We start from the raw sequence: 27,876 nt of genomic DNA, 5'->3' as shown, positions 1-27,876 counted from the left end.
TGTTCCATCATTCAATATGACAATGACTGGTCTTACACCTCAAATATTGGGTGCAATCACTTATTTTTCTCAAACTCCTTTGGCCCAGGCCCTGAACAACATTTATAATCACTTGAGGCAATTAACATTGTGCTCATGAGGTGATTTATTTTTGCTGTTTCTCTGTTGTATCCTCAATCATCCCCTGTCATTTAATTTGCCACATCCCATTAAATATCATTTCTTCTCCATTCTAATCCCTGGACGAACTTTGACATCCAATACACTGTCATCAAACCTTAAAACATACACTGAACATTCACAAATCAGTCCAAATTCTCAGCACAATTTTGTATATTTTTCTTAACCTCTTCTGAGGTCTTTTATTTTCCAAAGCTGCAATCAATGTTGTACTTGTGTCCATATTATTCAAAATGACTCCAAATTCAGAGATCAGTATTGTTGGAATGGCAGGGACTGGTCAATCTTAATTTTATTTTCCTGATGAAAGTTTATTGTTTAATAGACAACATGGGCCAGGCGTTATTTGGATTTAGTCATTGTTGCATTTAGAAATTACACAATGTTCATGATCTAAATACAATTTGAATTATGAATTATTTCAGTGTTCCCAGGGAAGACAGTGGCACAACATGGTGGTTCAGTGGTTAGTATTGCGGCCTCACAGTGCCAGGGACCCGGGTTCGATTCCGGCCTTGGGTGACTGTCTGTGAAGTTTTCACATTCTCCCCATGTCTGTGCGGGATTCCTCCGGGTGCTCCGGTTTCCTCCCACACTTCAAAGAAGCGCAGGTTAGGTGGAGTTATGGGGATAGGGTCGGGGAGTGGGCCTAGGTAGGGTGCTCTTTCATAGGGTCGGTGCAGAACCGATGGGTCGATTAGCCTTCTTCTGCACTGTAGCAATTCTACAGCAATACCCGGTTTTATGTTTACAATTCAGATTACACCTTGCAATAATTTCTCCATTATTGAAGCACTGTCCAAGGTTCATTAACTCATAGATAGTGAATAGTCAAACCAGAGGTTTCTCAAAGTTATTGCTGTAACGCGCAGACTCCACGCAGACAATGACCCAAGCCGGGAATCGAACCTGGACCCTCGAGCTGTGAAGCAACAGTGCTAACCAATGTGCTACCATGACGTGGGGCGAGGGTCTACATAAACCACTTTAGGCTGGAGCAAATTTCAGGAATAAAGATTTTCATCTAATTTCCAATCACAAGAATTTCACTGTAGCCACCATCATAAGTGGTGTCCACAATTTAGTCATTTGAGTGACCTCTAACCCTGATTCAATTCCGCAATGTTTTGAACAGGTAAATGGAGAAGAGGTAAATTATCAAAGCACACACATGCTTCCAAGAACCCAATGAATTACATCATCTATATTTTTTATCTTTCTTCAGACACCTTTCGGAATGACTGTAAAAACACCAAATGTATCGAAGTAAATATTCGTCTCCAGCTAAACACACATCCTGAATTAAAAAGGGAAAAAGATAGTGAAATTAAAAGGACATTCCATTCTGGTGCTAATTTTTAAAAACAAAATCCTTGTCCTCCCTCAAAATTTTTACCTCTGACACAATTCTTGATATTCTCCTCTATTGGGGTATCAAAGGTGCGTACAGGCAATGCTTGGACTTGTTACACAATCGGTTCTTGAAAACAACATTGTGACTCATACATCCTACATAGGGGCCTCACGGTAGCATGGTGGTTAGCATCAATGCTTCACAGCTCCAGGGTCCCAGGTTCGATTCCCGGCTGGGTCACTGTCTGTGGAGTCTGCACGTCCTCCCCGTGTGTGCGTGGGTTTCCTCCGGGTGCTCCGGTTTCCTCCCACAGTCCAAAGATGTGCAGGTTAGGTGGATTGGCCATGCTAAATTGCCCGTAGTGTAAGGTTAATGGGGGGATTGTTGGGTTACGGGTATACGGGTTACGTGGGTTTAAGTAGGGTGATCATTGCTCGGCACAACATCGAGGGCCGAAGGGCCTGTTCTGTACTGTTCTATGTTCTATGATCTTAAATTGGAATCGATTTTCTGTAGGAACAATAATATAATAGGGGATTGGTTACTGAACCAGGGCCGGAAATCACTCCTGGGGCACCCGGTGCCTCAACAGGGGTGTCAGTATGTTCTACTCCGCACTTACAGTAAATGCCATTGGCATATCATTAACGTGTCCAACATCTCCATAGTGTGTTGACAGCCCGGAGGGTTTCTGCCAGGGCTGGGGTGAGTAGCGGAGAGTGGCCAGATAGTGGGCAGTGGGGTCTGGGTGGATGGGCACAGAACGCCATTGCCGTAGCCTACAAGGCAACCATGCTCTGTGCACACCGCCCAGTATGGGTGCTGCCTAGGCCCCCCACCTGGTACCCTCTGGACCCATCATCGAGATGGGCGCACTCCAGGACAAACAGTGCCATCTTGTTGGCTGGGATGAATGTGAGGGGAAGTGGAGTGCTAATGTGTGGCTGTAGCCTGTCAACCTCACCGGTGCCAATTCCGAACCCGGCAAATCCAACGCCGTTTTTCATTGTAATCTACATGGTGCCGGTGCTAGCCCATTAACAGTTGTTGAATTGCTCCGGGACCGGTGCCAATTTTGCTCTCGTAGATCCATCGATTCTGTCCCGACATCAGCACTTAGTCTCTGAAATGCAGAATCCAGCCCCTGATCACAGTGGTGGGAATGCAGAAACCCAGTCATAGTTTCCTTTGGCTTATCTAATGTCAGTCAATGTTTTAGTGGCTTCTACATTGCTGGTGCTCTACTCACTGTCAATTCAGTTTAAATCCTCTCCAACCATAGTAGCCCTGTAGCCCTCATTTACTGCACCTCGAGCCACACATTGATCCTTCCCATCTTCCTACATCTACTCTCCCTGATGGAAAGAGTAATCCAGAGCTGCTACTCTTTTTCTTACTCCATAATTCCAGAATAGGCCTACAGTACATGCCCTCTCGATGTCATTGATACTGACACAATTTCTGGCTCACTCCCTTCACCCTGCAGTATATTCTTCATGATGTCCTTTACCCTGACATCAGTGAGGCACCTTACCATGCAGGACTCTCAATAATATTTGCAGAAACAGCTAATTATGGAATTTCCTATAACAATTAAATTTCTATTCCATACTGTTCTCCCTCTCTGGAGTCCCTTGCCTATTGATGCCATAGTCTGGACTGCGCCCCTTCGAGGTTTTGTCACTTGTAGCCATCAGCAACGCTGTGTATCTATTTGAGAGTGACTCCCCAAAAATACTTGGACTTTCTGCTTCTTCCTACTCCTCCAGATAGCCACTCACCTCCCATCCTGAACTCTCCATGGTTGGGAAGTGACTATCTCCTCGAACACAGGAAACTCCCGTCCTCCCTGATGTTGAGCTTCCCCTCCAGCTCGGCAACCCTGAGCTCCAGCTGAAACAGCTGGAAACACTTCCTCCACATGTGGATTGGAACCTGGGTCACAAGCAGCGGGCTGACTTACTTTGTCCATGATTCCATCCCTAACTTCTATGATTAAATTTTCCCTCACAATCCTGTCACTCAGGCACTTATTGATCCCAAGTGTCTGCTAGAAAATTCATGAAGATGCACTGACATCCTCGGTGTTGATCTGTTCTCCCCCCCGACAACAAATGGAAAGATTTCAGGTTTATATCAGGATGTTTTTAATGTCATTTTATTTCTGTCATGACCAGGGACCATGTGGTTCTTGCTGGGCTTTCAGTGCAACTGGTGCCATTGAAGGACAGTTGTTTCACGCCACTAAAAAACTGATTCCTCTGAGTGAACAGAACCTGGTTGATTGTAGCGGAATTTATGGTAACAATGGATGTGCTGGTGGATCGATGACAAATGCCTTTGAGTATGTGATGAGAAATGAAGGCATCAACACGGCTGCAGATTATCCATACACTGCTACGGTAAATCTCTTTTAAATGTGGTTTCCAATGCACCAGGTACAAAGTATGTTTACAATATTCATGGTATTAGACTGCAGAGCCCAGTCCAAATAGAATGGAAGCTGACATCTACCTTGAATCAATTCTTCCCTGAGAATCTGCTGCCAAGTTTCACCAATGTCACTGTCTAACCAGCATGAGGGAGGGTGAGAGGATATCATCTTTCAGGAATGGGCTAGCTTTCCCTCTCATTGCAATGATCTCTCAAATCTGCACCCAACACCTCCTGCTCTCATGCATTTGAATGAGGAGTTCATTCGTATTCCTGCTCCCCATTCTGTGAGGCAGAATATTGATGTGACAGGTGGCTGGCAGTGCCATCTGGGCAGCACCCAGGTGTCACTGCTAGAGCACCATACTGGCACTGCCAGAATACCCAAGTGGCATTAGCAGCGATAGGGCACCATCCTGTCCCTGTTAAGGGTATCGCCTTAAGCAGGACTACCAGTTACAACCCCCGGGGAAACGGACAGGTGGAGAGGGAGAACACGACGGCATGGAAGGCCGTACACCTATCCCTATGGTCTAGGAATCTCCCAGCTTCCCAGTAGCAGGAGGTCCTCCCTGATGCGCTCCACTCCATTAGATCCCTCCTTTGCACAGCCACGAATGAAACGAGACCCCTCATGACCGCCTGTTTGTTTTCCCTAGGAAATCCACCTCTGGGGTCTCGCTTCTGCCCTGGCTGAAGACACCGGGGCCCGTCCTACTCCGCAAACACGTAAGGAGCCATAAGTCCGACCCCTTGGTCGAGAGAGTCCAACTCCTTCACGCCAACCCCCAGTGGGCATACATAGTGCACCCCGACGGCCGACAGGGTATGGTCTCCCTTCGGGACCTGGCACCCGCAGGATCCCCTACCATCATCTACCCCCCCCCAACCTACACCGAACAGCACCCCCGCCCCTTCATGGCCTCCACACCACCTCCTATACCCCGTTCTCCCATCACCGACCTACAGGGACGAAGCTCCAGAAGACAAGCTCCCGGAGTCCACACCTGTTCCCGCACTGACAAGTTCAACACACATGCCCACAGCTACGAGTTCGACACCCGTGCCTGCTGTGAAACCAGAGCTCAGGCGATCGCAGCATGATCAGGGCGCCGGACAGACTCTACCTGTAAGCCTTTCACCCCCTCCGGACATCAATTTTTTAACAGGCGGTGAATGTGGTGAACGTATTATGGTAATCATTCACCATTGTACTATGTTGTACTATGCTGTTGCCCATGTGGGCTCCACCTATGGACCATTGTACTGTTCTACACCGATTATACCATGTTGGTGCCCTTCTGGGCTCCGCACCTGGCTTAGCCCCCTTGAGGGGAGGTATAAAGAGCTGCTGCCCTGTAGGCGGCTCTCAGTAGTAGAGCAGTAAAAGGCAGGCACTGTTCTAGTCGATTAAAGCCACTGTTCACTTCAACTCTCTGTCTCGTGTGAATTGATGGTCGCATCACTAACCCCACCAGTGTGATTGTTGGTCCCTCCCCTTAATGGTGAAAGCCAATGAAGCTGCTCTAACTGCCGCATTGGTCAGAAGGTAACCGAGGGAGACACTAACCAGAATCTTCCCACCAATAGACAAGGACATTGTTCAATAGCTACCACATTGATAATTGTCCCATTTTCATTTAAACATGGGAACGATGGATGTGTCTTCAATGTCTGAAACACAGCATCGTTTTTAATATCCACGGGGCTGTTAAAGATCCTGTAAAGATATCACTGGAACCTTGAAAAACATCACATTGTATAAATGAAGTTTAACTTTACACATTGTCTTTAACACTTAGGATGGAAAATGCAACTTTTCGAATAAAAAGCGTGTTGCCACAATCAGGCACTACATACGTGTCAGAAGAAGCTCAAAACATTTAAAAGAAGCAGTGAGGAGGATTGGACCAATAGCTGTTGCTATTGATTCAAGTGGAATAAGGTTCCAACTTTATAAAGACGGTAAGACACAGAAGCTGCGGATGATCCGCATCAATTAACCAATTTGATATAAAATATTAAAAATCACACATCCACACACACGTCCTGTCACCTATTTATATTGCTAATTATTTCTCAATATTTAGAATGGAAATGACTGCACCCCTTCACCTCGTTCATGTTTCACACCCCCCCAGTTCTCCATACTCTCCAGTGCTGTCAAACACCAAAGGTTAAAATTGGATCAGGCAGGTGATCGAGTGCGGGAATCGTGATGGACAATTTATCCGCACCTATTTGTAGTGATACAGGCGGCTCAGAAACCAGCTTAGTGCGGACGTGCTGCTGAGGGTCTGCAACCCTCAGCAGGGGCCCAGGTTTATGTGAGGTTAGCTCCATTTAAAGTGAGTTTGTATGACTTAAACACAATCTGCACCTCTGAAAGGAGCAGGTGTTGGAACACAGGCAGAGACTCTGAGCACAAAGAGAAGTGGAAATGGTGCAACAGGCCAGGCAGCAGCCCCTAGGTTCTCTGATACAGCACTGGAGGCCTTGGTCCAGGAGGTGGGCAGGAGAAGAGAGGTCCCCTTCCTTCAGGGGAGCAGGAGACCCTCCATACAGACATTGAGAAGGCAGTGGGATCAGGCAGCGTCATGGTCAATGCCAGCAATCTAGTTCCGAGGACCTGGAGGCAGAGGCACAAAATGTTCGATGACCCCACACGAGTGGTCAAGGTGAGTGAATTTGTTCCTTGCTGTACACATACAAAAGTACCACTAGACTCACACACTGCCCCATTCACCACACCCACTTCACTCACCTCCTAAAAACATCCAACATAATCATAGCTCACATGTCCTCACCCACACAGTTAACACAAATGCAAACATCTCACAGCTTGCACACACTGCCAGATATTCAACCATGAAAGCCACATCACCCAAACTGATTGCAACAAACTCAGTGACACACCTCCCTCTCTCTTGCAGGACAAGGTGGCCCATAACCAGAGGCAACAGCACCAATCCGGTAGAGACTAGGATGGCAGTATGGGGGCTCGATACTGGAAATCATTGGTGCCACTACTGAGGCTTTGTCCAGTGGTCGGGGTGAAACAATAGAGGATGATGGTTTGTTCGTCCCAAATCCAACTTCTTACATCCCATTGCCCCCTCATCCCACAATCACTTGTGGTTTACAAGCTGCAGATGGTGTAATTGTGAACCTCTTGCTTTCCTCCACTTACTTCACCCTAACCCGACCCGTAAAATTCAGCCAAGGCAGTGGAAAGGACAGTGTGGGTGCCAGCTCACCTGGGATTTCAGACCAGTTCTGCTGCAGAGAGCATAGACTCAGATACTCAGAGAATCCCTACAATGCAAAAGGAGATCATTTGGCCATTCAAGTCTGCTCAACCCACCAAAAGAACACTCTATCTAGGCCCACACTGCTGCCCTCTCCCCGTAACCCCTCCAAACCTTTTGGACACTAAGGAAAAATTTAGCATGGCCAATCTACCTACCCTGCACATCTTAGGACTTGGATGGAAACCGGAGCACTCAAAGGAAACTCATGCAGACATAGGAGAACATGCAAACTCCACACAGACTGTCGTCCAAGGTCAGAATGAGCAGTGCTAACCACTGCTGCCACCATGCCAGGAAATAAAGACGAAAAGGTTGAGGGGCGTGTGCATCAGAGTACTTAGTGCATTGTCAGACCTGTTCTGCTGTCAGTGTGAATGGACATGGGTGTGGTCCAACTCCATCCTGGGACAGGGCTCCGCACAAAACATGGTGCCCAACCTTTCCATCATGGAATTGCTAACCAACCCAATGCAGACCCCTGTGTGCCTGACCATGATACAGGCTCTGATCACTGGTGATTGCTGAATAGTCCGAGGCCAATACACATTGGAGGGTATTTTATGCAGGCGACAGGAGTCTTGATGTCTGTTGCAGAGCCAGTGAGAAACCCACGTTGTTCCCTTTGAGGAAGGTCTGCCGAATAATGGACCTGTTAGGCCATTGGTGGGCGCTTCACAGGATCAGGATACCAGGGTCAGGAAGCCCCTCACACCAAGAGCTGCCAGCCAGTCAGAGGCCGACAGCTGTTTTATGGGTATCAGTACCTTGGAGGAGGCAGCGGCTGTCATGGTAATGAAACCCACTGGAGGCCCAGAATTTCAGAGCAACCCATGACAATCACAGGAAAGGGTTCACAGGAAGCTTGAATACTGAAGGATAGTGGCTGAGTGTAGAATGAAAGCACCATGATCGCTGTCAGCTTAATGGACATTCACCAGCATGATGTGCTCAGCATATCGCACACCACTGATAACACTGAAAGCACAGACAGTTTGGAGGCCAACTTTGAGGCTGACAACTCTAATAATAATAATAACAGCTGATTGCTATGTCGGAGTGAGGACAGAGTGACTGCTGGGTAAGGAGTAAAGATTTAAATTGTTTGCGTGGGCCCATAACAGCTAATTGCTGTTATTGTGCGGGGCGCAGTGGTTGCTGGTTAAGTGTTTTATTTTTACCTGTATTTAAGTTGGACGGTTCCTTAACTTGAGACGCTACATTTGTAGTGTCCCCCACCCTTCCACCTCCTCTAACCTAAGGGGTTGAATGAATATCAGGTAAGCTCTTTCTTTCTTTCCTTTTCTTGTTTTTATTCGCATGTTATCTAGGGGGGATGGCAGGGAAGGCAGTGCAATGTTCCTCCTGCAGAATGTTTGAGGTGAGGGACGCCGTCAGTGTCCCTGCTGATCCCACCGGTGGGAAGTGCACCCATCTCCAGCTCCTCAGAAACCGCGTTAGGGAACTGGAGCTGGAGCTGGATGAACTTCGGATAATTCGGGAGGCAAAGGTGGTCATAGATAGTAGCTTCAGGAATGTAGTTACTCCGAAGAATCAAGATAGATGGGTGACAGTGAGAGGGGCTGGGAGGAAGCAATCAGTGCAGGAATCCTCTGTGGTCGTTCCCCTCAGTAACAAGTATACCGCTTTGGATACTGTTGAGGGGGACGACCTACCAGGGGTAAGCCACAGTGAACGGATCTCCAGCATTGAGTCCATCCCTGTGGCTCAGAAGGGAAGGAGGGAGAGCAGGAGAGCAATAGTTATTGGGGACTTGATAGTTAGAGGGACAGATAGACAGTTCTGTGGCAATGAAAGAGACTCACGGATGGTATGTTGCCTCCCACGTGCCAGAGTCCATGACGTCTCGGACCGTGTTTTCAGAATCCTTAAGGGGGAGGGAGAACAGTCACAAGTTGTGGCACACATTGGTATCAATGACATAGATAAGAGAAGGGACGGGGATTCAAAACAGGAATGTAGGGAGCTAGGGTGAAAGCTGAGAGCCAGGACAAACCATGTTGTCATCTCTGGATTGTTGACAATGCCACGTACTAGCAAGTTGAGGAACAGGGAGAGAGTGCAGATAAACACGTGGCTGCAGGGAGGGTTTCAGTTACGTGGATAATTGGAGCACATTCTGGGGAAGGTGGGACCTGTACAGACAGGACGGTTTGCATCTGATCCAATATCCTGGGAGGGAAATGTGCTATGGCTCTTCGTGGGGGGTGGGTGGGGGGGGAGGAGAGGGGTGTTTTAAACTAATTAGTCAGGGGGATGGGAAATTGACCTGTAGTCCAGAAGCCAGGTGAGGTGCTGAGGAGGGTATCAAGGTCGCAGGCGTGTACCGGTAGACAGGAAGGTGGGTTGAAGTGTCTCTACGTCAATGCAAGGAGCATCTGGAATAAGGTAGGTGAACTTGGAGCGTGGATTGGTACATGGGATACGATGTTGTGGGCATTACGGAGACATGGTTAGAACAGAGACAGGAATGGTTGTTGGAAGTTACGGGGTATAGATGTTCAGTAAGAGGAGGGAAGGTGGTAAAAGAGGTGGAGGAGTCGCATTGTTAATCAACAATAGTTATACGGCTGCAGAAAGGCAGTTCGAGGGGGATCTGCCTACTGAGGTATATGGGCTGAAGTTAGAAATAGGAAAGGAGCGGTCACGTTGTTAGGAGTTTTCTATAGGCCCCTAAATATTAATAGAGATGTGGATGAAGAAATTGCAAAACAGATTATGGTTAGTTGTGGAGGTCTCAGGGTAATTGTCATGGGTGACTTTAACTTTCCAAATATTGATTGGAACCTCTATAGGTCGAACTGTTCGGATGGGGCAGTTTTTGTACAGTGTGTGCAGGAGGGTTTCCTGACACAATATGTGGATAGGCCGACAAGAGGCGGGGCCACATTGGATTTGGTACTTGGTAATGAACCGGACCAAGTGTTAGATTTGTTTGTGGGAGAGCACTTTGGAGATAGTGACCACAATTCAGTGTCTTTCACTATTGCAATGGAGAGTGATAGGGCTATACAGCAGGGCAAGGTTTATAATTGGGGGAGAGGTAATTATGATGCGATTAGGCAAGGATTAGGGAGCATAAGATGGGAACAGAAACTGTCAGGGAAAGGCATAAATGAAAAGTGGAGCTTGTTCAAGGAACAAATACTGCATGTCCTTGATAGGTATGTCCTTGTCAGGCAGGGAGGAAATGGCCTTATGAGGGAACCATGCTTCACAAAAGAGGTTGAATGTCTTGTCAAGCGTATGAAAGGATGAGAAAACAAGGTTCAGTTGGGTCGCTTGAGGGTTACAAGGTAGCAAGGAATGAAGGTTATATAATCCGATGGCCAGGCGCATAGGGCATCCATCACATTGTGGATGCATCTTTGTGTGGGTGTTTGCGAGATCCCAGACAGCTCCCAGCTCAAGTAGAATGATCGAGAGACATAAACGTTCAAGGCCACCATCACCTTGATGGCCACCGGGAGCGGGTGTCCTCCTCCAAACCCTGGTGGTGTCTGCTGCATCGCCATCTACCACAGGTGGTGCACAGTCTCACTGGTTAGTCAAACTCTTGGGTGGCACAAGCGGTCTGCAGCTCCTTGAAGGACAGGTGACAACAGCATTCACGTGTCCTGATGCGGCGCCTCCTTTGCAACTCCTACTCTGCCTGTTGGACAGTCGGCACTTTAGCCTCACCGGCTGCACCCTGCTCTCCTGGGACAGGCCCCTCTTATACAGGGTCTTCCGTGAATGGGTCCTGTGCCTCCAGCGTCTGTGCATCTACAGTGGCAGTTGCGGGCAAGTAGATGGTGAGCATTACTGGCTGTACTCTGAAATTCATTCTCTGCAGGTGGTCGGCCGGGGGGTGGGGGGCGGGGGGGGGGGGCACGTTAGCAAGCTGAGTATTCCCTTATTCCTTTGCCCATTCAAAGCCACCATGTTACAGAGTCACCCTGAGTTATACTGCTGCACCACCCTCAGCATGCCCCTCCCAACCCCATCCCACAACCACTCCTCACCCAGCCCCCTCGATATGTTGTCATCCACACTGCACCCCAGTCTCTAGCAATGAGTGGCACCGGGGAGCTCCTATCCTCACCACTCATCCTGTCAACAAGGGTACCGGTGACTGCCACAACCCATGTTACCAATAGACACTCTGGCCCTTGTATTTTTCCTCCAGTGGGGACTACTGTGGCTTTCCTCACTGGGTGGGCTGTGTGTTATCCTCACAGCAGGCTTACAACTGATTGTGCAGTGGAGGAGGTCACCATGTGTCACCAATCACCTCCATGCTTTGAGATTAGTGTGCGGGCAGGTCCTACAGCTGGGGCTGCGCGAGGGAAGTCATGCACTATCAATTACGACGAGACGAAAGTAGAGAGTAATCAAGGCTTTATTAAGCAGAGATGTGTTGCCTCCTGCAGCTGCTACAAGAAATGGGAGCAGCTCGGTGTGCACATACATTTATACTCCGCCTACTGGGCAGGGATCTACCCCCGTACCTGTCTGATGAGAACACTGAGAAGTGCCAGCACCTGGTGTGCCACTGATTGAGCTTGGCCACGCCCACCCAGTTGACATTGCTAGGGGGCGAAATTCTCCGACCCCCAGCAGGGTCGGAGAATCGCCTGGGGGCACCTAAAATCCTGCCCCCGCCGTGGCAGAGATTCTCCGCCACCCGGGAAGTGGCGGCGGCGGAATCTCGCCACTCCGACCGGAGAGGCCCCTGCGGTGATTCTCCGGCTCGGATGGGCCGAAGTCCCGCCGCTGGGAGGCCTCTCCCGCCGCTGAGGTTTAAACCACCTCTGGAACGGAGGGCTCAGCGGCGCGAGCAGGCCCCCGGGGTCCTGGGGGGGCGGGGGGCGATCGAACCCCGGGGGGTGCCCCCACGGTGGCCAGGCCCGCGATCGGGGCCCCCGGCTCAGACTCCGGGCCAGTGCCCTGGGTGCACTATATTCCTCCGCGGCCGCCATGGCCTCTGTCATGGCGGAAGCGGAAGAGAACCCCACATCGCGCATGCGCCGGCAGTGACATCAGCGGACAGCTGGCGCTGACGTCACTGCCGGCGCATGCGCGGACCAGTGAAAGCCTTTCGGCCAGCCCCGCTGCGGGGGCGCCGGTTTTTTGCGCCGGTCTTCTGGTGGCAACCGCTCCGGCGCGGGGCTGGCCCCCAAAGGTGGGGGAATTCCCCACCTTTGGGGAGGCGCGACCCCTGAGTGGTTGGCGCCACTCCCCTACTCAGGGACCCTTCCGTCACGCCAGATAGGGGAGAATGCCGCCCAGGATCTGAGAGATTCAGAAAGTGACTCCACAGAAACGCTGTGTGATCAGGCCCAGAGTCCACGGCTACATTGTGATGTGTGACAGCAAAACTGAATGGGAAATGGGGGAATGATAAACATTGACTCAAAAACATGAACAGACATTATAGCAATTGGAAATGTGTAACCCAGACATGATTTGTAACAACATTCCAGTCAATATAAATGCTGAATTTGGCTGAAAATGGGGTTAAAGTTGCTGAAGGTCGAAGATTAAATGACAAACAGATCTATTGGTGGAAGACCAAAGGAATGGTAATGGAAGAAGTAAAGAAACTAAAGCTGTGTCCAGAGGGGCAGGAATGGCAGATGTGAGGATATTGGGATTTATATTATGGAAAGTCAATAAAAGTGACAAAAATTTTTGACAAAAGGAGCTGAGTTTTGTAGAGTGGATTGGATTCCAGAAGATAATTAGACAAAAAAGATAATGAAAAGTAAACATCTTTAGGAAGGGAAAAGTAACTATATATTTTATAATTATATCACATTTAAAGTAAATGTCTATCTGCAGGAATCTACGCGAATCCAAACTGCAATAACTACGAACCGAACCACGAAGCCTTGGTGGTTGGATATGGACGTGAGAGAAGAAGGAAGTATTGGCTGGTTAAAAACAGGTATGTACTTTATAAAAACAACAAAAACTGGTCACAGCTGGGGCAGTGACAGGGGAACTGGATTTACTCAGTCTTCCTGGGAAAGGGAGGGAATCATCCGCCAAAATTCCCCCTGCTGATTACTATCCAAAGGCACCGGGGAAGCTGCAGAAAAGATTCACAAGGATGAAACTGGAACTGAGGAGAAATTTCTCAGAAAAAGCTGAACAGGCCGGAGCTCATTTCTTCAGAAAAGAGAAGGTTGAGAGGTGACCTGATCGAGGTCTTTAAGATTATGAAAGGATTCGATGTCAGAAAGGAGAAAATGTTTCCTCTTCTGGGGGCATTTGAAACTAGGGGTGATCAACATAAGATAGTCACTAATATATCCAATCAGAAATTTAGGAGAAACATCTTAACCCAGAGGATGGTGGAATTGGGGAAAGTGTTACCATGAGTAGTGGTGGAGCTGATTAACAAAGATACATTGAAGGGGAGGCTGGATAAGAACATGAGGATGAAAGGAGTATAAGGGAGGATTATGGGGAGCGGGAACCAGCACAGAGCAGTTAGACTGAATTTCTGGTTTCTGTGCTGCATTCAAAATGCTAAATAATGGGTGGGATTTTCCGACCGTTCCCACCGGCAGCATCTTCCAGGCCCGCCGTCGGCACCCCCTCGCCCTCGGATTCACCAACAGCAGGGGGACAATAAACGGGAAAACCCTTTGACAACGACAGGACTGGAAGATCCCACCACTGACCAATGGCAGGCTGCCTCCATAGCTGGAATACCCATCACTGAGGTTGGAGGGGGGAGGGGGTGGAATCCCACAAATCCCACAAATCCCACCCAATGTGTTTATGTGGAAGTTTGGGATTTATGGCGAAGTTGGATGACAATCTCAATGGAAAGAAAGCAGGACACTTTCAAGTTGCTGTTAAGACCGAGGGGTAGTGGGTGCTTATTGCTTATGACATTGGACAATGGTGGGGTTGGTTGGTGGGGGGTGGGGGTGGGTGGGAGGCATCAGGGGTGCACAACCAGCCATCAAAATCTATGAATTTCCAATATGGAACTCCTCAGTTCTCCAAATCTGTCAATTCAACGGAACAGTGATGTTGATATACCTTTTTTCTTATTTTCCAGTTGGGGCACAGGCTGGGGTGAAAAAGGTTACATCAAAATGGTGAAGGGGGTGAAGAGAGACTGCGGAATTACAAGATACGCATCCTATCCAATAGTGTAGGGAACCACATGTTAAACCAGAGCTTCATTGAACTCCCCTTGAAAGAATGACGGAAATATTTCTGCTGTTGCTTACTCATTCTATGCCATTGCTTTAACTTCCTGCTGCAAGTTTAAAATGTGGAATAGTAACAGCTTTTGCACATTTTTATAGCTTCACATAAAGACCAAACCCATTGTGTATTTAATGTATGTAACCACATCATCCAACTTGTGTAGAGACAATGGGCTGCATGTACTGGTGATGTTGAGCAATATAATAAACAATGTCTGCAATCACTTTGAGAATCTTTTTATTCTTGGCACCAGTAGATTTGATGAACAAGTGTCTAGAATCGTAAATGGGATTGCTCATGAGGTAGTAAATGCATTTGTGTTAATTTTCCAAACTTCCCTAGATCCTGCAAAATTTCCATCAGACAGGAAGGGCGAAATTCTCCGACCCCACGCAGGGTCGGAGAATTGGCGGGAAGCGGCGTTATTTCCGCTCCCGCAGGTTTTTGAATTCTCCCGCCGGTCATAAACCGGCGTTGTGCAAATCCCGCCGGCAGCCTGTGAAAACAGCTGGCGCCGGCGGGATTTCATTTTTTTTAAACTTACCTCAAATCTCCGGCCCGGATGGGCCGAAGTCCCGCCACTGGGAGGCCTTCTCCCGCCGCCGAGGTTTAAACCACCTCTGGAACGGCGGGCTCAGCGGCGCGAGCAGGCCCCCGGGGTCCTGGGGGGGCGGGGGGCGATCGGACCCGGGGGGTGCCCCCACGGAGGCCTGGCCCGCGATCGGGGCCCCCCGCTCACTCCGCGGGGCAGTGCCGTGGGGGCACTCTTTCTCCTTCCGCGCCGCCACGGCCTCCGCCATGGCGGACGCGGAGGAGAACCCCGCATCGCGCATGCGCCGGCAGTGACGTCAGCGGCCAGCTGCCGCTGACGTCACTGCCGGCGCATGCGCCGACCGCCGAAAGCCTTTCGGCCAGCCCCGCTTCCGACTGCGCCGGGTGTTTGCGCCAGTCTTCTGGTGCAAACTTCTCCGGCGCGGGGCTGGCCCCCAAAGGTGGGGAGAATTCCCCACCTTTGGGAGGCGCGACCCCTGAGTGGTTGGCGCCACTCCCTACGCCGGCACCCTCCGTCACGCCGGGTAGGGGAGAATCCAGCCCGAAAGTAGCAAATATAATCCCTCTAATCAGGAAGGAAGGGAGCAGATAACAAGAAATTCTAGGCCAGTTAGCTTGAGTTCTCATGGGGAAGGTGTTAGAGTCAAATGTTAAAGATGATGTGGCTGCGTACTTTGAGAAACTTAAGGTAATTTGGAAGAATCAGCATGGTTTTGCGAAGAGGAAATCATATTTAACCAATTTACGAAGAGTTATTTGAAGGAGTAACCTGTGTTGTGGATAAAGGGGAACCTGTGGTTGTATTATACATCGGTTTCCAGGAGGCATTTAATCAGGTGCTGCATCAAAGGTTATTGCAGAAAATAAAGCTCCTGGGTGTAGGAGTAACATATTAGCATGGATTGGCTGGTTGGAAGAAAGCAGAAAGTATGCTTAAATGGGTCCTTGTTTGATTGGCAGGTTGTGATGAGTGGCGTTCTGCAGTGGTCTGTGCGGGGGTCAACTTTATACAATTTATATTAATGACGTAGAAGATGGGAGCGAGGCATGGTAGCTAAATTTGCTACAAAGACAGATAGGAAAGTACCTGACGAAGAGAATTCCCCACTGGGCCGGAATGGCACTAGAGGGGAGAATGACAGGGAAGGAGTTTTCAGACAGATATAGACAGGTTGAGTGAGTAAGCAAGAAATGTGAAGTTGTTCACTTTGGCAGGAAGATTAAAAAAGCAGGATGTTAATTGGAGAATGACTGCAGAATCCAGAGGTGCAGAGGGATCTAGGTGTTCTAGTGCATGAGTTGCAAAATGTTAGTCAGTGGGTACAGCACATAATTAAGAAGGCTAATAGAATGTTATCCTTCATAATGAAAGAAATTGAGCATAAATTACAGGTGTTGGAGTCACAGAATCAGACAGCACAGAAAGGTCCTTCAGCCCATCGAGTCTGTGCCGGTCAAAAATAACCACCTAATCATTCTAATCCCATTTTCCAGCACTTGGCCCATCGCCTTGACTGCCATGGGATCACAAGTGTACATCTAAATAATTCTTCAATATTAAGAGGGTCTCTTCATCCACTATCCTTTCAGGCAGCAAATTCCGAAGTCCCACTATCCTCTGGGTAAAAAGGTTTGTTCTCACATCCCCTCGATACCTCCTGCCCTCACCTTAAATCTATGCCCCTTGACCCAACCACCAAGAGGAAAAGTTGCTTCCTGTCTCATCTATCTATGCCTTTTATAATTTTATACATATCAATCATGTCCCCTCTCAGTCTCTTCTGCTCCAAGGAAAACAATCCAAGTCTATCTAATCCCTCTTAATAATTAAATCTCTCCATCCCAGGCAACATCCTGGTAAATCCCCTCTGCACCCTTTCCAGTGCTATCACATCCCTCCTATAATGTGGATTCCACAACTACACACAATACTCTAGCTGTGGCCTAACCAGAGTTTCATACGTTCCAGCACAATCTCCCTGCTCATAAACTCAATGACACCACTAATAAAGACAAGTATATCATATGCCTTCTTAACCACTGTATCCAAATATCTTAAGGGACTGGTGGACAGGCACACCAAGTTCCCTCTGATTCTTGATGCTTCCCAGGGCCCTGCTGTTTATCGTGTATTCCCTTGACTTGCTTGTCCCGCCTAAGTGCAAGACCTCACACTTATCCGGGTGAATTCCATTGACACTGAGCAGCCCATCTGACTTGCCAGTCCGTATCCTCCTGTAATCAACAGGTATATTCTTCACTATTTACCACCCCACCAATTTTCTTTGGGTTGTGGGGGTGTGACCCATGCCAACACAGGAAGAATGTGCAAACCCTACACAGACAGTGATCCGCAAACTTACTGATAAACACTCCTACATTCATATCTAAATCATTTATATAAACTACAACAGCAAGGATCCCAACATTGATCCCTGCGGGACCCCAATGGACACAGGCTTCCAGTCAGAAAAACATCCCATAACCATTACCCTCTGCTTCCTGCCACTCAGCCAATTTTGGATCCAATTTACCAAATTTCCTTGGATCCCATGTCTTCTCTATAAGTCTCCCACGTGGAACCTGATCAAAAGCCTTGCAAACGTCAAGCAGACTGTGTTAAATGCATTTCCCTCATTTACACTCCTGGTCACATCTTCAAAAAATTAAATCACGTTGGTCTGACATGGGTAGCACGGTGGCGCAGTGGTTAGCACTGCTGTCTCACAGTACTGAGGTCCCGGGTTCGATCTTGGCCCCGGATCACTGTCTGTGTGGGGTTTGCACATTCGTCCTGTGTTGGCGTGGGTCACACCCCCAATACGCAAAGATGTGCAGGGTAGGTGGATTGGCCGTGTTAAATTGCCCTTTGATTGGGAAAAAATGAATTGGTACTTTAAATTAATTTTGAAAAAGGTTGGTCAGACGTAACCTTCCCTAAACATGCTGACTGTTTTTGATTAATCCTTGCCTCTCCAAATGCAGATTAATTCTGCCTCTCAGAATTGCTTCCAATAGTTTCCCCACCACTGAGGTTAGACTGATTGGCTTGTAGTTTCCTGGTTTATCCCTTCCTTCTTTCTTGAATAAAGGTACCACATTGACTATCCTCCAGTTCTTCAGCACCTTCTCCTGTAGCCAGAGAGGAATTGAAAATTATTGCCAGTGAAGCTGCTATTTCCTCCCTTGTATTACTCAACGTTGACATTTCATCTGGCCTTGGAGATTTGTCTACTGTTAAGCCTGCCAGGCGACTCAGAACCTCTTCTCTGTCTATGTTAACCTCTTTAATTTTATTACAGTCCTTCTCCCTGATATCTATACCCACACTGTCCCTCTGATGAGTGAACACTGACACAAAGTATTAATTTCGAACACTACCTATATCCTCCAGCTCCACACACAAATGACCACTGTGGTCCTTAACGGGCCTGCTCTTTCCCCAGCTATTCCTTTACCGTGAATGGAATCATGCACTCTGTGTTCAGAGTGCTGGCCAAGGTGAGAAATCTGTCATGCAGCTCTCCAGCTGCACAGCCGGGGTTTCTCTCCAGATACTATGGTGCTCTGCACAACAAATCCGGTGGCATGAATTACGCTGTCACACTGGAGGGGTGGGGCCTGAGAGAGTCAGAAACTCTGGCTCCACAGAGGTTGGAATGACATTTCTAAAGGGTGCTCCAATCTGCACTAAAAAAGACCTCACTCCCACTCCCCCAACAGTTAAGGGGAACCCTGCCCACCACAACAGGTATTGGGACAAATCACCCACCCCCATACATAAGGTGAATTCCCCCAATAATGCTCCCCAGAGGGTCCTCCCCGATACTGTCCGGGCATGTCCCTTTCCCCCTTGGAGGCTATACTTACCCATGCCTCCCCAATAGGTTCCCCTCAAATCAGTCACGTTTTAAAAATCAGTTGTAAGTCTGCCAAATTATAAAGGTGGGGGGATCATATGGTGGAGAAGTCGCTAATTATATTACAATTTATGTGAAATGAGATTCCTGGGGCTGGATTCTCTGATTGTGAGGCTATGCCCTCATGCCGGTGTGGGAACAGTGACATTTAACGCCTGAAAATTCGGCGCAAAACAACCATTGATCCTCTGTTTGGCTGGAGGATAGTATCTGAGCAGCGAAAAGCACCCGGCTCTAGCTGCCGATACGGCCCGGAAAATTGCTGGGTCCATGGCGGCGAATGCGCACGGCGGCGACCTGCAGTGGCCTAGCCGTGCAACATGGCACCCGTCGTGCGCGGACCCAGCCTGCAAAATAGTGCCCACCCATTTGGCTGGCTCGCGAGCCATGACCACCCCCAACAGTGCCACCAGCCCGTGACAAAGTCCCCCCTGCCTGCAAATCGACCCTCTCTCGACTGTAGCGGGGCTGGACTGAGTCCGCAGCTGCTCCGCAGAGTTTGCCGACTGGTGAGACCATGAGAGACCTACGCTGTCGGGAACTCAGCCGGTCGGGGGTACAGCATCGGGGGGTGGGCCTCAGGCAACGCCCTGAGGCCAGTGATACGGCACGTGGCGTACTCACAAAGTACGCCAATTTGGAGGGGCGGAGAATCGTGAAAGCGGCGCCGTCCCTGATTTGGTCGGAAACGGGGGTGATTTTGGCGTCGCTGAGAATCCCACCCTGTTCTTTTTGGTGAGAAACTTGTCGAAAATCTCACTTTCCAATTCTTGCGAGATTTTGCCCCTATGTTGGTATTTGCACTCACGGCGAATTCAGCCGTAACATCACCCACACAATATTCAAAATATTTGCTGTGACTTTCTGCCTCCATTTTGGGTGGACAGGAAAGCTGGTGGGGGCAGAGAAGCCAACAGGAGTCCTCAAATGGCATTCACACCAGTGGGATTTCTATTTCAGATTGACCCTGCCTCCCACTAATGACATAATGGGAGTCCTGCCATGAAAGATCGGGAACACCATTACCACACATTTAAATATGATTGACGCACTCTCTCGCTGTATCGCCCCCCCACATTAAGAATATCCCCCCACCCCGCCGACATGACGTCATGGTGGCAGGGTTTACAACAAGTCTGGACAAACGGGGACTTGGCAAGAGTTTTTGAATGGGAATATAAGAACAAGCATTAGCCTTTCAGTCCCTGTTCCACCATTTATTAAGCACGTGGCAGATCTGAACGTAATTCCGTGTACCGCCTTTTCCCCATATCATGAATACCTGAAGATATTAAAGATCTATTAATTCCGATTTAAAATTAACAATTGATCTCGCATCTCATGTCAATTGGCATTTGTGGAAAAGTGTTCCAAACTTCTCCCATTCTCTGTATTGTTACTGGACCCTGGGCTAGTGCACAGTCAGTTCCAGCCCCACAGGCCCCAGAGTCCCAACACAAGCGAATTAACCAATAATTTGTTTAACGTTTCTGAGATTTATGGCCCTTGGCTGCTCCAATGACTTACAGGCACCAGGGGCGAAATTCTCTGACCCCCCAGCAGGGTAGAAGAATCGCCTGGGGCTGCCGAAAATCCCACCCCCGCCGTGGCAGAGATCCTCCGCCACCCGGAAGTGGCGGCGGCGGGAATCACGCCACTCTGATCGGCGAGGCCCATGCGGCGATTCTCCGGCCCGCGATGGGCCGAAGTCCCGCCGCTGGGAGGCCTCTCCCGCCGCTGAGGTTTGAACCACTTCTGGTGGCGGCGGGATCGGCGGCACGACTGGGCCCCCGGGGTCCTGGGGGGGGCGCGGGGCGATCGGACCCCGGGGGTGCCCCCACGGTGGCCAGGCCACGATTGGGGCCTCCCGCTCAGACTCCGGGCCAGTGCCCTGGGTGCACTCTTTCTCCTCCGTGGCCGCCACAGCCTCCGCTATGGCGGAAGCGGAAGAGAAACCCACATCGCGCATGCGCCGGCAGTGACGTCAGCGGCCAGCTGCCGCTGACGTCACTGCCGGTGCATGCGCTGACCGGCGAAAGCCTTTCGGCCAGCCCCGCTGCCGCTGGCGCCGGTTTTTTGCGCCAGTCTTCTGGTGCCAACCGCTCCGGCGCGGGGCTAGCCCCCAAAGGTGCGGAGAATTCCCCACCTTTGGGAGGCCCGACCCTGGAGTGGTTGCCGCCACTCTCCTACGCCCGTCACGCCCCTGATTTGTAAGTGAAACACAACAATTGTTTATTTATAACAAATAGAGATAAGGGGCTGGATTCTCCATTCTGGAGACGAAGCCCTTACACAGGCTTGAAAATGGTGGCATTTTTACGCCAGAAAAACTGGCGCTACACGGCCACTGATTCCCTCTTCCAGGGGACTAGCTCCCGCTCTAGCTGCCGATACGGCCTGGAGAGTTTCCGGGTCCGTGGCCGTACTACGTGGCGGATGCTGCTTGAGGACCCAGCCTGCGAAATAGTTCCCTCCCTTAGGCTGGCTCGCATGCCCTGTACTGCCCACCCACAGTGCCCCCAGCCCCGAATATGACCCCCCTGGCCGCGGATCAGCCCTCCCCTGACTGAGGTGGCGCTCGACTGAGTCCGCATCCGCCATGCTGAGCTCCCGAAGGGTGAGACCACACGCGACCCACGCCGTCGGGAACTCGGCCGGTCAGGCACGAAGCATCGCTGGCGGACTCAGCTAATGTTTGGTGGCCATTTCAGAGGGCGGAGCATCGCAAAAGTGGTGCCGCCCCAGATTTTGCCGTCATCGGGGATTCTCTGCCCCATATCCGAAAGCGATTTTGGCATCGGGGTTCGGAGAATCGAGCCCCAAGATGTGCATTAATACTAGAATAACGACCAGCTAATCTACTGCTCAACTACACCTCAATCGGTCCACAGCAGATGCTATCTCTCTGGCCCTCCAATCAATCCTCGAACACCTTGACAACAACGACACCTAAGTCAGACTGCTGTTCATAGACCACAGCTCCGCCTTCAACACCATTATCCCGACATGATTAATAACCAAACTCTGCAATCTTGGACTTGATCCCTCTTGTGCAGCTGGATCGTTCACTTCATCATCAACAGACCTCAAACTCGCAGGATAGGTAACAGCATCTCCTCCACAATAGTCCTTAACACTGGGGCCCTGCAAGGATGTGCGCTCAGTCCTCTACTGTACGCCCTATACACAAACGACTGTGTGGCAAGATTTAACTCCAATTCGATCTATAAGTTTGCGGATGATATGACTGGTGGGTTATATCTCAAGCAACGACAAATAGAAGGGAGATAGATCATTTGTTTGCATGGTGTAGAGAAAACAGCCTCTCTCTAAATGTCGGCAAGACCAAGGAACTGATCATCTACTTCGGGAAGCGTAGCCCCCCCCCCCACCCGCCCCCCCCCCCCCCCCCCCCCCCCAACCACCCCCCCGGCCCGTCTACATCAATGGCTCCAAACTGGAGATGGTCAATATCTTTAAGTTCCTGGGGTACCCATCACCAACAGTCTAACCCTAACCCTAACTCACGTTGATTCAACAGTCAAGAAAGCCCAACAAAGTTTCTACTTCCTACGAAAGCTAATGAAATTCAGCATCTCTGCATCGACTCTCTACAGATGTGCCACAGAGAGCATCCTATCCGGTTGCATCACAGCTTGGTATGGGAACTGCTCGGCCCAAGAGTGAGGTGAACTCAGCCCATCGCACCACACAAGCTTCCCACCCTCCCATTGATCTGTCTACATCTCATGCTGCCTCAGGAAGGCAGACAGCATTGTCAGAGACCCCTCCCACCCAGGCTTTGCACTCTTCCAGACCCTTCCATTAGGCAGAAGATACAGAAATCTGAAGACCCACACATCCAGTCACAGGAACAGCTTCTTCCCCACAGTTACTAGACTCTTCAATGGCTCTCTCTCGGACTTATCTGTTCCCTGTCAGAACACTATTCATGATGCTCAATGCGGCTCTTGCTCATGTATTTGCTTTGTTTGGCCCTTGTTCCGCATTGTAACCAATTACTATTTGTCAATGTACTATTTCTTAATTTACTCTGTGAATTATTCTTTTTGTCTACTATGTACGTACTGTGTACGTTCCCTTGGCTGCAGAAAATACTTTTCACTGTACTTTGGTACATATGACAATAAATCAATCAATCAATCAATAGTCCCCCTTTTACCGTCCCACTCTTACTCAAGTACACACAAGACATTTACACGCAGAGGGAAGGGGAGGGGAAAAATAAAAAGGATCAATATGAAATAGAATATGAGCACCCTTGCTTCAGATATTGAAATTGTTGCAGCAGAAGACTGTCCTTCCAGCGCGCAGAGCGATTGAGAGCCACTAGTTCGATGGGTAACGAGGCTCTTCTGGCCAAAACCTTCAGTCTGAAGTCCCAAGCTGCAGGATTCCCTGTGGGGAGTCACTTTAATTTGTATTTATCTGGGCCTTCACTCAAAAGAACCGCCTCAGGCCTGTGTAATTCCTATTTGCTTCCAACTCCACCAAGATGTCAACACCAATCAGCATAGACTATCCGCTGAGAGCCCTGCAAAATAACAGCACATTGGCCGACAGTTAAGTCCATCAAGACGAGTCATCACCAATACCAGAGCAATAGCACAGCCTGCTGGAGGTTCGTTTTGTTTTTAAATTACAGGTGAAGCCCATCTTAAAGGCAAAGGTAATTGTCTGGTTACAAAAATTATAAAGCAAGAAGAAAGAAAATAAACGGAATTATAAAGGGTCTAACAGGGATTAATAGGAGGATCCTTGCAGAATGTAGAAGTGTTTCCTAATTTCACTCCAAAAGGACCTGGCCCTAATTTTTAGACTATCTACGGAATTTTCTGTTTTTTTTCTCAAAGTGTTGGCTCAGGTGAGGAAATCAATGACAGGACTACCCAGAATGCTTAAGGAAGTGGCTCTAGAAATAATGGATGTATTGGTGGTCATCTTCCAGGATTCTATGACTCAGGAACAGTTCTTACAGATTGAAGGGTGGCTAATTTAAACCCCACTATTTAAAAAGGAAGGGCAATAGAAAACAGGGAATTATAGGCCCGTTCTCCTGACGTCAGTATTAGAGCAAATTCTTGAATCTATTATCAAAGATTTATTGCATGGAACTTAGAAACAGTGGTTAGGATCAGATAGAATCAGCATGGAATTATGAAAAAGAATTGTGCTTGACAAATCTACTGGAATTCTTTGAGGATAAACTAGTAGAGTTCAACATGAATCCAAGGTCCCAGTTGAGGGGGTACTCATGTGTGCGGAACTTGGCTATAAGTTTCTGTTCGGCGATTCTGCTTTGTCACGCGTCCTCAAGGCCATCTTGGAGAACGCTTACCCGGAGATCAGAGATCTGTGAGAGGCCAAACAGCAGAGAAATTAACATCAGAGGGTAAACTGTGACAGATGTAGATGTGGGGGGAGGGGAAGGGGAAAGCAAAGGGGAAAAGGGTAAGAAAAGGTGGATAAGATGGGGGGGGTTAAATATATATAAAGAAAGTCAAGAGAGAAAGAAATGGTAAAAGGCAATTAAAATGAAATGGGATGAAAACAAATGGGTCATGTAGCCTCCAGAATTACAGGTACGCCCAGGATATACAATGGGCGCGATTCTCCGACCCCCATGCCGGGTGGGAGAATCGCGGGAGTGCCAGGCGATTCCTGCCACGCTGCCCTGGCACCCGCACGCGATTCTCCCACCCCCCCAAAAACGGCGTGCCGAGTTTTACAACAGGCCGCTCGGAGAATCGCCGCTCGTCGTTTCTAACGGTCGAGCGGCGCTTTTCCGGCCTGCCCAAAACGACCGGTTCACGCCGGCGCCAACCACACCTGGTCGTTGTTGGCGTGAACGCTGTGTGTGCGGCCTGTGTCTGGGGGGGGGGGGGGGGGGGGGGGGGGGGGGGGGGGGGGGGGGGGGGGAGGATCGAGCACCAGGGGGTGCTCAGGAGGGGTATAACCCGCGATCGGTGCCCACCGATCAGCGGGCCGGCGTCTCTAAAGGACGCACTCTTTTTCCTCCACCGCCCCGCAAGATTAATCCTCTATGTCTTGCGGGGTGCGTGCGGGAAGGATGGCAACCGTGCATGCGCGGTTTGGCGCCGGCCAACCTGCGCATGCGCGGTTTGGCGCCGGCCAACCTGCGCATGCGCGGGTGACATCATTTAAGCGCCGCCGGACACGTCATTCAGGCGGCGCTGCTTTGACGTGTGCGCCAAGGCCCGGCGTGCGAAATTGACGCGGTGCCGCTCCTAGCCCCCTGGGGGTGGGAGAATAGGGAGCGAGGTGTGCCCCCCGACGCCGGAGTGAAACACTCCGGTTTCACTCCGGCTCGGCACTTTGTCTCCCGTTGGGAGAATTGCGCCCAACATTCTTCCACCTGCTGCTCTCGCCACATCCCTGAAAGCCACAACTCAGTGCCATTTGCCGCCACATGAAGACACTCAACATCTCTCTCCAGCAGTACCGTCTTACTCTCTCTCAAAGCTGTTCCCCAGTTTCATTTCATCCCTTGCATCATTCGATGCCATAACAAGCAACTTTTCCTGTTCTTGCAGATGTTAAGTAACGCAAGCTTCAGCAACTTATCAATACCACTGCCCATCCTTGGCCCTCTCCAGTCCCAGTCCCTCATACCACAATTCTCCCAGCCCCAGCCCTTGGCACGTGTTCACCATACTCTCCGACCTTCCCCTCTCTGAGGCTGAGCGTGCTGTTCTCAGCAAAGGACTCAGTTTTGTACCCTTATGTCCCCACTTCATTGAATTCCGGGCTCGACATGATGTTGAGCTCTTCTTTCATCGCCTTTGTCTCCGTGCCCACTTCTATGGGCAAGAGTCCCCCCCCCCCCCCCGTTCCACAGATCCTTTCATGTGCCTCCAATATTCTGCCTCCAAGTGGACACCCCCGCCGGGACATTACCTGCCCTCGATCTTTTCATTGAGAACTGTCAACGGGACATTTGCCGTCTTAATTTTCTACCCCCCTCACCCATTCCAACCCCTCTCCTTCTGAACTTTCTGCTCTTCACTCCCTCAGGTCTAACCCCGACATTGTCATCAAAAATTAAGTTGATCTTTTCTCTACACCTTGCTATAACTGTAACATTATATTCTGCAGTCTCTCCTTCCTTCCCTGTGTACGGTATGCATTGTTTGTACAGCATGCAAGAAACAATACTTTTCACTGTATACCAATACATGTGACAATAATAAATCAAATCAAATCAAATCAAACCTGCCGACAAAGTGGGTGCTGTTGTCATCTGGCATACTGACCTCCACCTCGCAGAGGCTGAGCACCAACTCTCAGATACTTCTTCCTACCTCCCCCTGGACCATGACCAGACCACAGAACATCAAGCCATTATCTCCAACACCGTTGTTCCTGCAGCCCTTCTTAAACAAAGGCACAGCATTTGCGACTCTCCAATCCTCAGGCACCTCACCTGTGGCTGTCAATGATTCAAATATCTCTGCTAGGGGACCTGCAATTTCCTCCCTCGCCTCCCACAACGTCTGGGATACATTTAATCAGATTCTGGGGATTTATCTACCTTGATGAGCTTTAAGACTTCCAGCACCTCCTTCTCTGTAATATGTCACTCCTCAAGACATCACTATTTATTTCCCCAAGTTCCTAACATCCATGCCTTTCTCAATAGTAAATACAGATGAGAAAATTTTTAGGATCTCGCCTATCCCTTGTGGATCCGCATATAGATGTTTTTGTAGATCCTTCAGAGGCCCAACTCTCTCCCTATTTACTCTTTTGCCATTTATGTATTTGTAGAAACTCTTTGTCTTATCTGCCCAATCAATTCATGTCCCTTTTTTGCCCTCCTGATTTCTCTCTAAATCTACTCCGACAACCTCTATACTCTTCAAGATATCCACTTCATCCCAGCGATCTGTGCATGTCATATGCCTCCTTTTTAAAAAATAAATTTAGAGTACCCAATTATTTTTTCCAATTAAGGGACAATTAGAGTGGCTAATTAGAGTCTACCTATCCTGCACATCTTTGGGTTGTGGGGGTGAAACCCACGCAGATACGGGGGGAATGTACAAACTCCACACACGGACAGTGACCCAGGGCCGGGAGTCGAACCTGGGTCCTCAGCACCATAAGCAGCAAATGCCTCCTTTTTTTGACCATGGCCTCAATATCCCGGGTCATCCAGAGTTCCCTACTTCTACCAGCTTGCCCTTCACTCTAAAAGAATGTGCTTCCCCTGAACCCTTGTTAACACACTTTTGAAAGCCTCCCACTTACCAGCCGACCATTTGCCTGACAACAGACTCCCCCAATTAACTTTTGAAAGTTCCTGTCTAATACTATCAAAATTGGCCCTGCCCCAATTTAGAACTTTGAATTTTGGGCCAGAACTGGGCCAGAACTATCATTCTCCATAGCTACCTTAAATTAATGGAATTATGGTCAATGCTCCCAAAGTTATCCCTCACTAACACTTCTGTCACCTGCCCTTTTGACTGGATGAGTGTTGTTGGAGCTGCACTCATCCAGGCAAGTGGAGATATTTCATCGCACTCCTAACTTGTGCCTTGTAGATGCTGGACGGGCTTTGGGGAGTCAGGAGGTGAGTAACTTGCCGCAGGAGGTCAAGTTTTGCCCCTCTCTAGTTGGGCCATCCACATACTGAATGAGAAATTTCTCCTGAATACACTCAACAAATTTCTCTCCATCCAAGCCCCAAATGCTGTGGCTGTCCCAGTCAATGTTGGGAAAGTTAAAGTCCCAAACTATTACCACCCTATTTTTCTTGCAGCTATCTGTAATCTCCCTACATATTTGCTCCTCAATTTCCCACTGACTATTTGGGGGCCTGTAATGCAAACTTATCAAAGTGGTCTGGAGA

At 49.3% G+C, this 27,876-nt stretch overlaps 2 protein-coding genes across 2 annotated transcripts in view; both read left to right on the top strand.

Annotated features, from left to right (window-relative positions):
• The window catches only part of LOC119952927, a 1,042,551-nt gene extending 1,027,980 nt beyond the window's left edge, over positions 1 to 14,571 (top strand). Inside the window, 4 exon segments of the mRNA XM_038776559.1 lie at positions 3,712 to 3,936; positions 5,770 to 5,932; positions 13,120 to 13,225; positions 14,354 to 14,571. Of these exon segments, the coding sequence (XP_038632487.1) occupies positions 3,712 to 3,936; positions 5,770 to 5,932; positions 13,120 to 13,225; positions 14,354 to 14,453 (594 nt within the window). The 3' untranslated portion in view covers positions 14,454 to 14,571.
• A 1,114-nt stretch (positions 14,572 to 15,685) lies between these two features.
• Positions 15,686 to 27,876, top strand: part of LOC119952926 (procathepsin L-like) — a 46,264-nt gene continuing 34,073 nt past the window's right edge. The window contains 1 exon segment of the mRNA XM_038776558.1: positions 15,686 to 15,748. Coding sequence (XP_038632486.1) covers positions 15,686 to 15,748 — 63 coding nt within the window.

The sequence above is a fragment of the Scyliorhinus canicula genome, chromosome 18 (genome assembly GCF_902713615.1).
Source record: "Scyliorhinus canicula chromosome 18, sScyCan1.1, whole genome shotgun sequence".
Taxonomy (NCBI): Eukaryota; Metazoa; Chordata; class Chondrichthyes; order Carcharhiniformes; family Scyliorhinidae; genus Scyliorhinus; species Scyliorhinus canicula.
This window is presented reverse-complemented; position numbering and strand designations above follow the sequence as displayed.